Here is an 18,399-nt window from a genome sequence, read left to right on the forward strand (position 1 = left end):
AGGTGGAAGTGAATCTGCAACCTGATTGGCATACAGTAGAATCCCAGAATTAGCCAATCACGTGGGGCCCATTGTGTAAATAATGTATATAAAGCAGACATTTCAGGGGAACTTCCATTCCCCACTACTATGAGCTGAATAAAGAACATGAAATCCACACTCGACTCTGAGTTTATTTCAAATGGGAAATCAAATTTTTGTAGTACTTTTTCTATATATAGTTTGTGGACCTTATCAAAAGCTTTTTTCCGCATCTAGAGATATTATAGCTAAAGCTTCACTGTTCCTGTTTATATATCAAATCCACTACCAGCCTGATGTTATCTGCAGCTTGTCTCGTCTTTATAAAGTTTCTTTGTTAATCCTAACGAAATTTCAGATGGCCCACCCTGTTGGGGGCATTGGACATTTTTTTTCCAGAAAACTGTCTTTGTAAGTTTCTGCATGTAAGATGAAACTCTGGCTGTGAAGCTGGATTTTTTGCACAGGTGCGAAGATAAGACACTGATGCTGGTCCAACCACACTTGCTGCCAGTTAGCTTCCAATTCAAAGTCCTGGCTTTGACCTATAAAGCCTTAAACGGCTGAGGCTCACAATATCTCAGGACCACCTTTCAGTCTGATCCAACCTCAGGGCTTTTCTGATGTCAATCATGTTTTGCCAAACTCACCTTTACCCCTGATGATCTGTGGCAGCCTATTGAGTAAACATGTTTTCTCCTGCTCTGCACCTGCTCCTATCAAGTTTCAGGGGAGATCTTTCTTCCCTTTACAATCATCAGAATCACAGTGATCTATTTTTATTCTTTCCTGAGTCCAAGTAGTCCCCACCCCACCTGTTGAATATTGCCTTTGCAAGCAATAAGGTAAATATCGCAATTAAGAGCAGCAGGAAGTTTTTTATTCCACTGTGCCTGAAAGGTTGGGTGTATAAAATATATATTGTGCCACAAAATCCTGGGGGCCAAGATATAGAGCAGGTGAACTGAGAAGGTACATCTGTGTGATGCTGCCTTCTAGATCAGAAATTTAGACCAACTGGCTTTCCTGGAAGGGAACATCCTCAGCTTTGCCTGGAACAGGGAGCAGAGATGACAACCTCACACCTTCTTGGTGCAGAATAGATGCTCCACTTCTGAACCATCACCCTTCAGCTCTGAGACCAGAGCTGGACACCTCCCTCTATTTGTCAATTCACTGCAATCCCTGATTTGCAAGAATTTGGGGCATATTATGAGCAGCTAGTATTGGGTGGAACAGCTACAAGGAAAGGGTAGCAGGTAGACCTAGAATGATAACACTTCTTCTGTTGCTGCCTCTTGCTACCAATGGGATGCAGCTGAGGGAAAAATGCCCACTGAATCCAATCAAGGAACAAGTTTTGGCTGCAAATTTTTACCGCCTAGCAGACTACCTCATTAGTGGAGTCATATATCCAATATTCTTTCATGAACAATCTCCTTTCACCTTTTCCAGCACCCCTGTCAGCAGACTTGAGACGTAAGTAATGATGCATTGATGTAGTTCTTCTTCCTATCAACTCTCCATTTCCCGTAATACACTTGTTTTCTGATAAACTTGAAAATGTTAATTACATTACATTTTATTAATTCTTTGTGTCTGTTCAATTAGTGAAAAACCATGTTTCAAAGTGTTTTATAATGAATTTTAAATAATTAGTAGTAGTTTTGACATGTACTGCTCTCCAAAGCATGACTTGTTTTCTAGAAGGTAGGAAGTGTTGTGGGATGTGTTTGAGTTGCAAGTTTTCTGTAATAAATAAAATGTGAACACAATTCTTTTCCCCATGCACAACATATTCTATGCAACTTCAAATTATAAATGTTGACTTTGCTTCCCTTCACCCTCCTCCCTTGCAAAAATACTGCAGACACAGGTACAGGTAGACCTCTGTCTCACTTTGTTCTACCTCCTGGCCCTCAAGGGAGTTTTGGTAGGTCCCCAGAAATGTGACTGATTTGTGTTATGATTTTCCCTCCCTTGCAAAGATACTACAGGTACAGGTAGATCTCTTTACAGATAGGTAGCCGTGTTGGTCTGCCATAGTCAAAACCAAAAAAAATTCCTTCCAGTAGCACCTTAAAGACCAACTAAGTTAGTTCTTGGTATGAGCTTTCGTGTGCATGCACACTTCTTCAGATACCTGAAGATCTCTGTCTCCCTTTGCTTTACTTGCTTGCCTCTTTTCCTAGTTGCTTTGATTAATACAAAAAAGAATGTGACGTTTATTTTCACTGAATTAAGGATGACTGTGTGACACAATTTTTTCGCAGCTGGGTGGATAAGAAGAACTCACACGTTATTTCCTTCTCCCTTGCTGTTCGGGATATTAATCAGAACCCCAGTCTCTTACCCAACATCACCCTGGGCTACAGCATCTATGATAGCTATTCTGAGGGAAGACTGACATCTGACTCCATGACAGACCTGCTTGCTGGTGGGAAAATCAATATTCCAAACTACAGCTGTGGGAAACAGAATAGGCTGCTAGCTGTTCTTGAAAAAAGTGAATTTGACATCTCCACACACATTGCAAGCATATTGGGCATCTACAAGATCCCACAGGTAATCTATTGGTCCAAGCGAAACACTCCTGGCAATATTAGCCACCTAGTTGTTGTTGTTGTTGTTGTTGCTGCTGCCATCTGTCTGTCTTGAAAGACGATGGCGTGAGCCTCCGGGATGAAGTCAAACCACTGTGTTGACAGTATCAAAGTGACCTCCACAGTGCACAAGCGTGAGCAGTGGGTACGGAGGTCCAGGGCTGCCCGGACGACAAGACCTCCCTCTCAGCCTCACTGCTGTGGTCCAAAGGAAAGCAGAGCAATACATTTGGCACAAGCTTGGCTGCAGGAGTTGCTGGAAGGAGGCAAACAAAGCACCACTCAGCTGACTTGGGATTTGTGCAGGGTTTATTCCTTAGCCTTTTCTTCTCCCAGATGTTGGAGGGTATGAAGGGCTATGGAACTCCCTTGCAGTTGAGGACAGACAGGCCCCTTTCCTGTTGTCTTTCTAGGGCTTACTCAAAACTTTTATTTTATTGCAGCAGGCATTTTCATTTAAGTTTGGTTATAGTGTTTTACCTTTTTGATTGCTTTTTAAAGAATCTTTTTAACTGGCTAGAGAATTTTGCCATTAATTGCTATAAGGATTGCTTGATTTTTTTTAAAAAAATATTGTTTTACTTCAAAAAAAATGATGAGGTTTGCACTAAATCTGTCAGCATCCTTCACATAGTCATATCGGGTCTTAATGCTGAAACACAAGCCATCAATCTCTTTCCCTTTTCTCACTAGCTCAGTTATGGCTTTGCTCTTACTGATAAATTCCAGTCCCCTTTTGTCTACCGCATGACACCAAACCAAGAAACGCAGTACCAGGGGATGGTCCAACTCCTCCTGCATTTCAGGTGGACGTGGGTCGGCCTCTTTGCTCCCAACAATGACAATGGAGAAAGGTTCCTGAGTACTTTTACACCTCTGATGAACAAAAGGGAAATTTGTGTTGCCTTCACACAGAGAGTACAACGAGAAACCTGGCTATGGATACCCCATGAAGCACCCTCCATGTGGAGACAAGTCAATGTATTTGTTTACTTTGCAGACTCTCAAAGTGGACTTTACATAATCATAGAGGTACAGTCCTTACTTGAAAGGATACAGACTGAGGGGAAAGTCTGGATAACCACACTTCTTCAGAACAAAATGTTGTTATGTGACATTGACTGCTTCCAGTATGCTCATGGCTCTTTGTCCTTTGTAGTGAAGACCAAAAAAAGGATGAGAAAGGACTATTATGGGCCAATGTCCTTGGCTAGTCAATGGTATTCAGAAGATGCATTTGATTGTTCTTATTCCAAGCATGCCTTGTCTGTGAGGGGTATGACCAAATGCAGAGAGAAGGATAACATGAAGATGCTACCCCAGGAAGAGATTGAAAGAATCCTGTCCCAAGACAGCTATGTGAATTACTTGAGTATCCAAGCTGTGGCTCAGGCCTTCAATGCTGCATATTCATCCAGGTCAAAGAGGATGTCGATTGTGGGTGGAGGCAGCTTGGATCTTCAAAAGCTACAGCCATGGCAGGTAAGTCCTTTTCCTCTTGCAAACTGGAATTTGTTGTGCCTTCTCTGGAATCACCATGATAACATCATCAGAATCGGTCTTGAATTGAGTCAGAACGTTGGTTGGTATTGTCTACATTGACTGATTGGCCGTTGACATTGTTTTCACCTGCTTACAGAAATCCATCAGAATTTCTACTACCCCGGGGAAGGGAATTCTACACGAGTTACAGGTGTAACACAACAGAAATGGCCCATCAGTGTATGGGAAGTCAAGATCACAGATTCAGTGCAATGTTCCTGCAGACAGAATTATTTGCAGGCAGCAACTCATAGAGATGGAAGTGGAGCTTGTTGGACCAATGCTCTGATTCAACAGTTATCTACTTCTTAGCACCCTCCTACACTGCATAGTTTGGGAATCCACAAAAGGTCTAAACATGTAGAATCTAGATCTAATATGAATATTAGCAATTACTTTTTACAAAATGTAACAAAAACACTAGGATTAGACACTACCATATTACACTGTCATTAGACAGCAATATTCTTGAAAGCTTTTGTCTTCCAGTTAAAACCACACTTCTGCTTTATACGTTGGGCTGCCTCTGAAGAAGACTGTTCAGAAACTTCAGAAGATGCAGACTTCGACCATCATGTTGTTCACTGGGACAACACTGTCCGAGCATATTACACCAATCCTCGTCCAACCACACTGGCTGCCAATAAGTTTCCAGACTCAATTAAAAGTACAATGTTGACCCTATAAAGCCTTAAATGACTGAGGACCAAAATACCATAAGGACCATCTCTCAGACCTTGATTTTATAATCTGAGACCCTGCTGCAGTGGCTCCCATTTTATCCCTCCAAATCAACCTTTCCTAATATATGTAATAATGTTGATTTTCATCACCCCCAAAATTTTTGAAGTTGATTGAGGGTGTCTAATAATCTAGAACAGTCACATGGTTCCAAATGAGAGATACAGTGGTTCTTATTCAGAGAAGATCAGGATGCAGGGAGAACATGAAACCATGTTACATAATTCAGCCCTGCTAACTCATTGCTGGATTTTCCTCTGTCATTCTAGCTTCATCGTTTCTTGAAAGAAGTCCAGTTCTACTCTAATACTTCAGCTGACGGGCAGTACCTGGATGAGAATGGAGCACTGGCCGTTGACTTTGATATCGTGAATTGGGTGCTGTTTCCTAATAACTCTCATGATAGAGTGAAAATTGGGAGAATAGAGAGAGTAAAGTCCTCAAATCTGAAGTTCACCATTAACCCAGAAGCAATTGTATGGCCCAGGCTATTTAAGAAGGTAGGAGGAAATGGATCTGTCATTTTATTAACTATGACATCTGCTATGCTCTAATAACATTTTGAATAGTACATATGAGGCTTCGTCTGCAATCTTGTGAGAGCTTTCCTAGAGCTAAGTCCCACTGAGTTTAATGGAACCTGCTCTTGAGTAAACATGTATAAAATGTCATAGTAAGTAGGAGACTTCCAAAACAGAGCAGAACACATTTCCCCAACTTGGTGCCCTCCAAATATTGTGGACTACATCTCCCATGCACCCCAGTCAGCATTGTGCAAAGATATCTGAGGGGCACCAGGTTGGGTAAGGCTGGAGTATAGTAAGGTATTCCACTTCTGTTTGGGCATAGATACATGGCAAACAAGCAAACTGGGCACCAAATTCTACACTAGGTGCAGACTTTGGAAGCAACACCAATGTCTCTGTTGGCAGATGTGACGGCAACAGATAGAAGACTTGTTTTATTGCTGATGTTCTAATGATGGTTTATGGCATGCTCCTGTTTGTTGTTAACTATGAGATATCAATGTCAAGGTGGTGGGGGTGGGGAAGTAGAAGTACCAAAAAGGTGTCTCTGCCATGCAGCTCTGCAAAAAACAAAGAAAAATGTAACTGCCCCAAAATAGGGACTGGGGTCACTTGAGGTTATCAGAAGCAAATACCTCTTCTCTGGGATCCTTCCAAAATTCTATTATTTGTGTCCAAAGGCATAAATACACCTATCACTTTCTCCTTAGTGCTCAATTTTCTCTTCATGCCTAGACCGTACCTCGATCAAGATGCACAGAAAGCTGTCTCCCTGGATATTCCAGAAAAGTTCAGGAAGGGAAGCCGCCCTGCTGCTATGATTGCGCTCCCTGCTCAGAAGGGACCATCTCCACTCAGGAAGGTAGGAGAGGATCTCAGAGAAAATGGCCTTTGATGGGAGGATGGGGCAAATATTGGAGCCACTGCAAACATGATATTAGTAATGGCTAGCTCCGTCATCTGTCAGGTGGGCACCATTGGCATTCCAAGAGAACAATGGAGGCATTGATGGTGGGTTCTGGCACCTCTTTTTATAGAAAATAGCACAGGTAATGTTACCCCATGAATGGAATGTCCTCTTCAGGAAAGGTTCACCTATTGCCGGAAACCTCAAGAATATAATAAAAGCAATGCTCAGCAACTTGTTCTAAGAGAAGAAGAAGAGTAGAAGAGTTTGGATTTGATATCCCACTTTATCACTACCCTAAGGAGTCTCAAAGCGGCTAACATTCTCCTTTCCCTTCCTCCCCCACAACAAACACTCTGTGAGGTGAGAGACTTCAGAGAAGTGTGAATAGCCCAAGGTCACCCAGCAGCTGCATGTGGAGGAGCGGGGAAGCGAACCCGGTTCCCCAGATTGCAAGACTACCGCTCTTAACCACTACACCACAGAGGCCAGTGGGATTCCCATGGGACCTCAGAAGCTGCATAGAAAGAACAGCCCTCCCACCCACCCCCATGTGATCTCCAGCAACTAGTATTCAAAGGCATTGAAAGGCCACCTCCAAATCCCAACCTCTTTTTATCTTCTTTTAATATCTCGTTACTTGGTGGTACTGTAGCCACCCTGTCAGTGAATTCTCTACTTCTTCATATGCCTTAAGCTTAATACCATGCTCAGTCTTCCTAATAAACTCTTCATAAGTGGCTCTCTTTCCTTCCATATTAACTTTTTTTTTTATATATAAATATTTTATTAGGTTTTTAATAAACAAATTTCCACTTTCAAATACAAACTTCCATAGATCCAATGGACTCCCCCCATCTCCCGAGCACTGCATTCCCTGTGTAACCAAAACCTCAGCAATTTGTTAACTTATTTTATACATAACAATATATCTTCCATTTTATCGTGTTATCTGATGTAAACATTTCAGTACAATTGCATTAATTTTTAATTTCCACACAATAAAAATATTTCATTGTCTCACTTCTATCTTATAGTGTCTTATTTATCAATTCAGAAAATTGCCGATACTGAAGCTATACCTTCCTAGATAGGAGCATTTTTAACATTCATACAACTTATAATGCTTTTTCAAATAGTCCTTAAAATTTTCCCATACTTCCTCCATTTCTTTTTCTCCCGAGTCTCGAATTCTGCCAGTCATTTCAGCCAACTCCATATAGGCCATCAGCTGCGTCTGCCATTCTTCCAATGTGGGTAGATTTTGTGTCTTCCAGTGCTTTGCCAACAAAATCCTCGCTGCTGTAGTAGCGTACATAAAGAAAGTTCTATCTTTCTTGACCATCCTCTGGTCTACCATGCCCAGAAGGAAGGCCTCCGGTTTCTTAGGTAAGGTGAATCTCAGCACCTTTTTTAGTTCATTATGTATCATTTCCCAGAAGGCCTTCACTTTCGGGCAGGTCCACCAGAGGTGTAAAAATGTCCCTTCCTCTTCCTTACATTTCCAACATTTATTATCGGACAGGTGATATATCTTTGCAAGCTTGACTGGGGTCATGTACCATCGGTATATCATTTTCATAATGTTTTCCTTCAAGGCAGTACATGCCGTGAATTTCATTCCGGTGTTCCATAACCTTTCCCAGTCTTCAAACATAATGTTATGCCCCAAGTCCTGTGCCCACTTTATCATAGAGGATTTGACCATCTCATCCTGTGTGTTCCATTTAAGCAGCAAGTTATACATTCTCGAGATTAGCTTAGATTTTGGCTCAAGCAACTCTGTTTCTAGTTTCGATTTTTCCTCCTGAAAACCCACTTTTTTGTCTGCTTTAAAAACTTCCTGAATTTGAGCATAATGCAACCAATCTCGCACCTTGTTTTTTAACTTTTCCATACTCTGTAGCCTCCATTTATCTCCAATTTTTTCAATTATTTCCCAATATTTAGGCCAGTGGGCCTCCATATTGAGTCTTTTACGTGCTTTGGCCTCCATCGGTGAGAGCCACCTCGGAGTTTTACTCTCCAATAAGTCTTTATATTTTGACCAGACCATGAAAATTGCCCTTCTGACAATATGGTTTTTGAACAATTTATGAACTTTAACCTTGTCATACCACAAATATGCATGCCACCCAAAAGCATTATCAAATCCCTCCAGGTCAAGGACATCGGTGTTCTCCAATAAAATCCAATCCTTCAACCAGCAGAGGGCTGCTGCTTCATAATATAACCTCAAGTCCGGCAGGGCAAACCCCCCTCTTTCTTTCGCATCTGTTAGTATTTTAAACTTTATTCGGGGCTTTTTGCCCTGCCAGACAAATTTAGATAAATCCCTCTGCCATCTTCCAAAACATTCCACCTTGTCCACGATCTGGAGGGCCTGAAACAGAAATAACATTTTCGGCAATACATTCATCTTTATAGCAGCTATTCTACCCAACAAGGAAAGTTTCAGTCTTGACCATGTTTCCAAGTCTCTTTTGATCTCTGACCAACATTTCTCATAATTGTCCTTAAACAAATTCAAATTTTTGGAGGTCAAGTGCACCCCTAAGTACTTTACTTTTTTAACCACATTTAATTCCGTTTCTTTTCTGAACTCCTCTATTTCAGTAGTTGTCAAATTTTTTGCTAGGACTTTAGTTTTTTGTTTGTTCAGCTTAAATCCCGCCACCCGACCAAAGTCAGAAATTAATTCTAACGCTCTTTTAGTACTAGAGGCTGGCTCCTGTAGTGTTAATACCAAGTCATCTGCAAATGCTTTCAGTTTATATTGTTTCTCTCCGACCACAATTCCCTGTGCCAACCGGTCATTTCTAATCATGTTCAATAGCACCTCCAGGACTGAAATAAACAGCAGAGGAGATAGAGGGCACCCCTGTCGTGTCCCTTTTTCAATTTTGAACTCCTCTGTCACCACGTTATTTACTATCAATTTAGCTTTTTGTTCTGAATAAATTGCTTCTATTCCATTTTCAAACCCCCGCCCTACTCCCATCCTTTCCAAATTCTTCTTCATAAACAGCCAAGAAATGTTGTCAAAGGCCTTCTCCGCATCAATAAAAATCAACACCGCTCTTGTGTTTGAATTAATCTGTAAAAACTCCAAAATGTCGATGATGTTTCTTGTGTTGTCAACTAAATGCCTACCAGGGAGAAAGCCTGCTTGGTCCTTATGAATCACTTCATTTAAGACTTTCTTAAACCTACTTGCCAAAATGTCTGCAAAAATTTTGTAATCCACATTTAGGAGTGAGATAGGACGGTAGTTTTTAAGTTGAGTTTTTTCAGATTCTAGTTTTGGGATCAACGTGATGAAAGCTTCTTTCCACGTTTCCGGTGCCTTCCTCCCCTCCATAATCTGGTTGCAAACTTCCAGCAATGGTTGTATCAATGAATCCTTCAATACCTTATAATATTTGGAAGTAAGCCCGTCAGGTCCCGGGGATTTGCCCAGTTGAAGGTTCTGAATGGCGCATTCAATTTCTTGAGTTGTAATATTACAGTTCAGGATTGTTCTCATTTCCTGGGGTATTCCATATTAACTTTTTTAATGGTTAGTACCTCAGTTGGTGATATCCACCAAGGGGTTTTCTTTTCTAACAGATTTTTATTTCTTTCCCATACTTCATATATAGATCCTCTAATTATCCTCTGATAATCCTCTAATTTTAAAAAAAACTCTGTGAATTTTCACTTTACTGTACCACAGGTACGAGTGCCACTCGTACCTGTTGTCAAATCCCTCTGAATCCAGAAGTTCAGTATTTTCTAGTTTTATCCAATCTCTTATCCATGTTAGAGACGCTGCTTCATAATAAAGGCTCATGTCTGGCAGGGGAAAGCCGCCTCTTTCTTTTTTATCAACCAGGAACCTCATTTTTATTCTTGGCCTCTTTCCCTGCCAAACAAATCTTGCCAATATTTTCTGCCGCTCTTTACATTGTTTTAGCCCTTTATTCACTGGAATTGTTTGAAATAAAAATAGCATTCTGGGTAAAACATTCATTTTGATCACTCGTATTCTCCCTAGAAAAGAAAGTCTCAGTCTGTCCCAAATATCTAGATCTTTCTTGATTTCTCTCCACGTGGTCTCGTAGTTGTCTTTATACAAGAAATCAAAATTTCATATTGACATTATAGAAGGCAACAACAAATTACTGTCTAAAATGTATGACTTACTATTGGACTGGTTTACTAAAGATGAGGAGGTAAAAGAAGCCATGATTAAATTGGCCATCGATTTCGGATATAATATCGAATTAGAAGCGTGGCATAACTAAGGAATGTAAATATGAAGTTTACGGCGAGTACGGCATTGCAGGAGAATATATGGAAAATGATATATAGATGGCATCTCACGCTGGTAAAACTGGCAAAGATGTACAGAATGAAAAATAGGAAGTGCTGGAAATGTGGAGAGGTGGAAGAAGATCTCTACCACATGTGGTGGACTTGTGGTAAAGTGAAGGGTTTCTGGGAATCTATTTGTTGTTGTTGTTGTTGTTTAGTCGTTTAGTCGTGTCCGACTCTTCGTGACCCCATGGACCAGAGAACGCCAGGCACCTCTGTCCTCTACTGCCTCCCGCAGTTTGGTCAAACTCATGCTGGTAGCCTCGAAAACACTATCCAACCATCTCGTCCTCTGTCGCCCCCTTCTCCTTGTGCCCTCCATCTTTCCCAACATCAGGGTCTTCTCCAGGGAGTCTTCTCTTCTCATGAGGTGGCCAAAGTACTGGAGCCTCAGCTTCACAATCTGTCCTTCCAGTGAGCACTCAGGGTTGATTTCCTTCAGTATGGAGAGGTTTGATCTTCTTGCAGTCCATGGGACTCTCAAGAGTCTCCTCCAGCACCATAATTCAAAAGCATCAATTCTTCGGCGATCAGCCTTCTTTATGGTCCAGCTCTCACTTCCATACATCACTACTGGGAAAACCATAGCTTTAACTATACGAACCTTTGTTGGCAAGGTGATGTCTCTACTTCTCAAGATGCTGTCTAGGCCTGTCATTGCCCTTCTCCCAAGAAGCAGGCGTCTTTTAATTTCGTGGCTGCTGTCACCATCTGCAGTGATCATTGAGCCCAAGAAAGTAAAATCTCTCACTACCTCCATTTCTTCCCCTTCTATTTGCCAGGAGGTGATGGGACCAGTGGCCATGATCTTCGTTTTTTTGATGTTGAGCTTCAGACCATATTTTGCGCTCTCCTCTTTCACCCTCATTAAAAGGTTCTTTAATTCCTCCTCACTTTCTGCCATCAAGGTTGTGTCATCTGCATATCTGAGGTTGTTGATATTTCTTCCGGCAATCTTAATTCCGGCTAGGGATTCATCCAGCCCAGCCTTTCGCATGATGAATTCTGCATATAAGTTAAATAAGCAGGGAGACAAAATACAGCCTTGTCGTACTCCTTTCCCAATTTTGAACCAATCAGTTGTTCCATATCCAGTTCTAACTGTAGCTTCTTGTCCCACATAGAGATTTCTCAGGAGACAGATGAGGTGATCTGGCACTCCCATTTCTTTAAGAACTTGTCATAGTTTGCCGTGGTCAACACAGTCAAAGGCTTTTGCATAGTCAATGAAGCAGAAGTAGATGTCTTTCTGGAACTCTCTAGCTTTCTCCATAATCCAGCGCATGTTTGCAATTTGGTCTCTGGTTCCTCTGCCTCTTCTAAATCCAGCTTGCACTTCTGGGAGTTCTCGGTCCACATACTGCTTGAGCCTTCCTTGTAGAATTTTAAGCATAACCTTGCCAGCGTGTGAAATGAGTGCAATTGTGCGGTAGTTGGAGCATTCTTTGGCACTGCCCTTCTTTGGGATTGGGATGTAGACTGATCTTCTCCAATCTTCTGGCCACTGCTGAGTTTTCCAAACTTGCTGGCATATTGAGTGTAGCACCTTAACAGCATCATCTTTTAAAATTTTAAATAGTTCAGCTGGAATACCGTCACTTCCACTGGCCTTGTTATTTGCAGTGCTTTCTAAGGCCCATTTGACTTCACTCTCCAGGATGTCTGGCTCAAGGTCAGCAACCACACTACCTGGGGTATACGGGACATCCATTTCTTTCTGGTATAATTCCTCTGTGTATTCTTGCCACCTCTTCTTGATGTCTTCTGCTTCTGTTAGGTCCTTTCCACTTTTGTCCTTTATTATGGAAATCTTTGTACGAAATGTTCCTTTCATATCTCCAATTTTCTTGAACAGATCTCTGGTTCTTCCCATTCTATTGCTTTCCTCTATTTCTTTGCATTGCTCGTTTAAGAAGGTCTTCTTGTCTCTCCTTGCTATTCTTTGGAAATCTGCATTCAATTTCCTGTATCTTTCACCATCTCCCTCACATTTTGCTTGCCTTCTCTCCCCCGCTATTTGTAAGGCCTCATTGGACACCCACTTTGCTTTCTTGCATTTCCTTTTCATTGGGATGGTTTTCGTTGCTGCCTCCTGTATAATGTTACGAGCCTCCATCCATAGTTCTTCAGGCACTCTGTCCACCAAATCTAAACCCTTAAACCTGTTCCTCACTTCCACTGTGTATTCATAAGGGATTTGACTTAGATTGTATCTTACCGGCCCAGTGGTTTTTCCTACTTTCTTCAGTTTAAGCTTGAATTTTGCTATAAGAAGCTGATGATCTGAGCCACAGTCAGCTCCAGGTCTTGTTTTTGCTGACTGTATAGAGCTTCTCCATCTTTGGCTGCAGAGAATATAATCAAGCTGATTTCGATGCTGCCCATCTGGTGATGTCCATGTGTAGAGTCGTCTCTTGTGTTGTTGGAAAAGCGTGTTTGTGATGACCAGCTTGTTCTCTTGACAGAACTCTATTAGCCTTTGCCCTGCTTCGTTTTGATCTCCAAGGCCAAACTTGCCAGTTGTTCCTTTTATCTCTTGACTCCCTACTTTAGCATTCCAATCCCCTATGATGAGAAGAACATCCTTCTTTGGTGTCACTTCTATAAGGTGTTGTAAGTCTTCATAGAATTGGTCAATTTCAGTTTCTTCAGCACCAGTAGTTGGTGCATAAATTTGGATTACTGTGATGTTAAAAGGTCTGCCTTGGATTCGTATCGAGATCATTCTATCATTTTTGAGATTGCATCCCAGTACAGCCTTCGCCACTCTTTTGTTGACTATGAGGGCCACTCCATTTCTTTTACGGGTTTCTTGCCCACAGTAGTAGATATGATGGTCATCCGAACTGAATTCACCCATTCCCGTCCATTTTAGTTCACTGATGCCCAGGATGTCAATATTTATTCTTGGCATCTCATTTTTGACCACCTCCAACTTACCCAGGTTCATGGTTCTTACATTCCAGGTTCCTATGCAATATTTTTCTTTACAGCATTGGACTTTCCTTTCGCTTCCAGGCATATCCGCAACTGAGCGTCCTTTCGGCTTTGGCCCAGCCGCTTCATCAGCTCTGGATCTACTTGTACTTGCCCTCCGCTCTTCCCCAGTAGCATGTTGGACGCCTTCCGACCTGAGGGGCTCATCTTCCAGCGTCATAACTTTTATATGCCTGTTGTCTTTGTCCATGGAGTTTTCTTGGCAGGGATACTGGAGTGGCTTGCCGGTTCCTCCTCCAGGTGGATCACGTTTGGTCAAAACTCTCCACTATGACCTGTTCATCTTGGGTGCCCTGCTCGGCATAGTTCATAGCTTCTCTGAGTTCTTCAAGCCCCTTCGCCACGGCAAGGCAGTGCTTAAAAAAGTTTTTAAGTACACTTTTTAAAAAAAACCCCGAAGCCTTTCTATTGGGATTGACAGGGAAGGAAATTAAAAAGAAGGATTAAAACCTCTTTCTGTACGCCATGACAGCAGCAAGAACTATGTTGGCTCAGAACTGGAAAACAGATGTAATACCTACTATTATGGAATGGCAGTTTAAAATGATGAATTACACAGAACTGGCTAGATTGCCGGGGAAAATACGAGATCAGGATGAAAAGAAGTTTTGTGAAAGTTGGAGTAAATATTTGATGTATATAAGAGAAAATTGTAAAAACTTAAAGGCACTGGCAGGGTTAGAATAACTCTAACAGCACAGTAACAAATAAAATACGCGAGGTAAATAACTATATGATACTTACCGAAGGGATGAAGGGAAGTCTGAAGCTCGGCAGAGCTAAAGGTATATGTGGGATGTATAGATATGTAATGAGTGTATGTGTATTAATGAAAATTAATAAAAAAAATTAAAAAAAGAAAAGGAAGGCCACCTCCAATGATGCAGGGAGGACACGTCAGTGAATCTGGTTCTGGAGAATATCTTGGTGAGTGATGGAAAAGTGGGCAAGAGCGCCAGGGTGTATTGGGTTCACCAAAGCTGTGGCCTCAGGAGGGTTGTCGTCCGGCCATGGAGTCAGTCAGCACTAGGGCCAGAGAGACCAGCTGACTATTTCTGAGAGGTCCCAGCAGTTCAGGAATGGAGACAGTGCCACACAATAATACTCCTCTGAGTTCCTTGGAGGAATCATGGAATTCTACTGAAATATGTCATTTTAGAAATTATTATTCTAGCGTCAATAAATTATAAAATAAGTTTAGGCTTAACACCTCTGCTTCTCAATATTCGAACATGACAAGCTGCCATTATACTGAGGCAACCTATTGATCCATTTAACCCACGGTTGTCTAATCCCGGGGTCCAGAATTTTTTCTGGCCTTTACACTAGATCTAAATTTTCTAGGTGAAAAATAGCAGTTGGGTGTTGCTGCCAACCTTTCAATCACCAGATGCAATAGTGATGCCAGCTGATTTCATGCTTTAAAGCCTTGATTGCCAGCACTTCAAAGAACAGTGTGGGCCTTTTCGAAAATCCTGTGCGAGCAGCTCGACAGCATTCAGACTATTGTAGGTTTGTGACTGGTGTTAGGATACTGAAGTGTGTTTTTCTCTCTGCAGATGCTGATAAATGCACCAAATGTCCAGAAGATCAGCATCCAAATGAGGATAGACATCGATGTGTCCCCAAAATATCTACCTTCCTGTCCTATGAAGAAAGTCTGGGGAGCCTCCTGGCTTCCCTTGCTCTCTCCTTATCCTTAACCACAGGATTTGTGTTAGGAATCTTCCTTAAATACAAAGAAACTCCAATAGTCAAAGCCAACAACAGGGACCTCTCCTACATCCTCCTCATCTCTCTACTGCTCTCCTTTTTTTCCTCCTTACTCTTCATTGGAAAGCCAAGGAAAGTGACCTGCCTTCTCCGTCAAACAGCCTTCTGCATCATCTTCTCAGCTGCTGTCTCTTCTGTCTTGGCAAAAACCATCACTGTGGTGCTGGCCTTCCTGGCCACTAAGCCAGGGAACAGGGTGAGGAGATGGCTGGGGAAGAGTTTGGCCCACTCCATTGTCTTTTCCTGTTCCAGTGTGCAAGTTCTCATATGCAGCACCTGGCTGGGGATCTCTCCTCCGTTCCCAGACTTTGACATGAGCTCCCAGCTTGGAGAGATCATTGTCCAATGCAACGAAGGATCTGTGGCCATGTTTTATGTTGCCCTCAGCTACATGGGCTTCCTGGCTTCCATCTGCTTCACAGTGGCTTTCCTAGCCAGGAATCTGCCTGGGGCCTTCAATGAAGCCAAGCTGATCACCTTCAGCATGCTGGTCTTCTGCAGTGTTTGGGTGTCCTTTGTGCCCACCTACCTGAGCACCAAGGGGAAATTCATGGTAGCAGTTCAGATCTTCTCCATCTTGGCCTCCAGTGCTGGGCTCCTGGGCTGCATCTTCATTCCCAAATGCTACATTATTATACTAAGGCCTGATCTGAACACAAAGGAGCACCTGACAACAAAAAACTAAACATTTGAGCCTTAGCTCTAGGGTATCATAAAATTGTATAGCTGGAAGTCCCAGCCAGAATTTCAACTGGAGTTAAACTGATCATTACCCATAGCAGGATTTCATAAGCTGCTTAAGAAGTTGCAAACTGAATGGTTAAAGTACAAAATGAACTTAGCTGAATTAGGTAGAAAGTGACTGCGTAAGGGATATAGGTAAAAGGCCTTTGGGGAATAACAACAACAACAACAACAACTGGGCAGCCATAATGTTGGGTGGAACTTGGCGCACCTGATTTTGAACTCCCTTTTGGATTTTTATGTTGTGAACTGGCCTGGGATTTTTGGCTGAAAGACGGTATACCAATGTAATAAATAACAGCAATGACAACTTGGATGTGTAAGCTGCGTGGGCCTCATCGAACGTATCTCAATACTGGATATAGGGTTGACTGGGGGTTCAAAGGACTGAATGCTGGTTGTTTATAATAGTTTTAGAAGTACTGGTGCAAAGAATAAGATGTAATCAAGATATTAAAGGCGTAAGAGTGGGACAGAGACAATATAAATTGAAAGCATTAGCAGATGATGTGGTGATATCTGTGGAAGAACCAATAGACTCAATCCCGAAAGTATTACAAGAGATAAAAAAATTTGGTGAGGTAGCAGGTCTTAAGATTAATAAAGATAAAACCAAACTCTTTGTTTAAAATATGAATGGTGAGAGTAAAAAAATAATAATACAAGATGTATGTGGATTAAAGATCGAAAGAAAGATTAAGCATTTAGGTGTTTGGGTAACAGCAAACATTTGTAAAAAAACTACAACCCAGAAGCTTTCGTTCTGGGAATGATAGGGACAGAAGTATCCAAACTTCACAGAAATTTATTCATGTATGCGACTACAGCAGCAAGAATGTTACTTGACCAAAAATGGAAAGAAGAAGTCCCAGCAAAAGAAGAATGAATACAAAAACTTGTGGAATATGCAGAAATGGCAAACTTACCAGAAAAATAAGAAACCAAGATAACAGCTTTTTATAAAAGAATGGGAAATGTTTTATTGAATATTTACAAACAAATTGTAAACAACATTGGCAGGGTAATTATAATAACCTGCATTTTCATAAGAGTGTATATTTAAAGTAGATGAATAAATGAACAAATTAAGTTAATCTGGATAGGCAGAAAAAACTGAAAATAAATGTAAGGACTGGAAAGGATGTAAAGTTTTGAAATGTTAAAATGACCGTAAAATTAATGAAATGAATAAACCTGAATATCATAAATAAAATATATAAAAAAGAAAGTTTTTCCATATGCCTAATCGGAATCTCCTTTCCTGCAACTTGAAGTCATTGGATCAAGTCCTGCTTTCCAGGAGAAAACAAGCTTGCTCAGAATTAACGAATTGTACAAATATGAAAAGCATAAATATTTTGTTAAAAAAAAGAAAGAAAAAGAAAACAAGCTGGCTTCATCCTCCATGTGACAGCCCTTCAGATATTTTAAGATGGCTATCCTATCTCCTCCCAGTCTCCTCTCTCCCAGGCTAGACATATGGAGCTCCTTCAACGGTTCTTTATAAGGCTTGGTTTCTAGACCCTTGATAGTTGACCTCTTCTTGCAATTGAGTCAATTGATATGCTATCGCTCCTCTGTTGGAAGTAGGAAAATGGCATGTAGGAAAAGTTCTGCTCTCATCTCCAGCTTGTGGGTTTCCCTTTGTGTCACCTGGTTGACCATTGTGAGAACAGGATGCTGGACTTTGTGGGCCTTTGGCCTGATCCAACCTCAGGGCTCTTTTCATGTCAGTCAGGTTCTGCCAACGTCACCTTTACCCTTGATGATCCATGGCACCCCATTGAGTAAACATGTTTTCTCCTGCTCTGCACCTGCTCCTATCAAGTGTCAGGGGAGATCTTTCTTCCCTTTACAATCATCAGAATCACAGTAATCTATTTTTATCCTTTCCTGAGTCCAAGTAGCTCCTACCCCACCGCTTGAATATTGCCTTTGGGACCAATAAGGTAAATATCACAATTAAGGACAGTAGGAAGTTTTTTATTCAACTCTGCCCGGAAGGTTGGATGTATAAAATATGTATTGTGCCACAAAATCCTGGGGGCCAAGACACAGAGCAGGTGAAGTGGGAGGCTACATCTCTGTGATGCTGCCTTTTAGATCAGTAATTTCGACTGACTGGCTTTCCAGGAAGGGGACATCCTCACGCTTGCCTGGACCAGGGAGCAGAGATTGCACCCTCTCA

General features: G+C 41.6%; 1 protein-coding gene across 1 annotated transcript; it reads left to right on the forward strand.

Annotated features, from left to right (window-relative positions):
• Positions 1-1,693: 1,693 nt before the first annotated feature.
• LOC309363266 (vomeronasal type-2 receptor 26-like) lies at positions 1,694-16,152 on the forward strand (the record flags this gene model as incomplete). The annotated part of the gene is made up of 6 exons (XM_081899371.1): positions 1,694-1,731; positions 2,295-2,586; positions 3,318-4,106; positions 5,177-5,407; positions 6,170-6,296; positions 15,254-16,152. The coding sequence occupies 6 exons, from the start codon at positions 1,694-1,696 to the stop codon at positions 16,150-16,152; spliced, it is 2,376 nt and encodes a 791-aa protein (XP_081755497.1).
• Between the last annotated feature and the right edge of the window lie 2,247 nt (positions 16,153-18,399).

Source organism: Podarcis melisellensis (genome assembly GCF_964234715.1).
Source record: "Podarcis melisellensis genome assembly, chromosome: 2".
NCBI classification, from domain to species: domain Eukaryota; kingdom Metazoa; phylum Chordata; class Lepidosauria; order Squamata; family Lacertidae; genus Podarcis; species Podarcis melisellensis.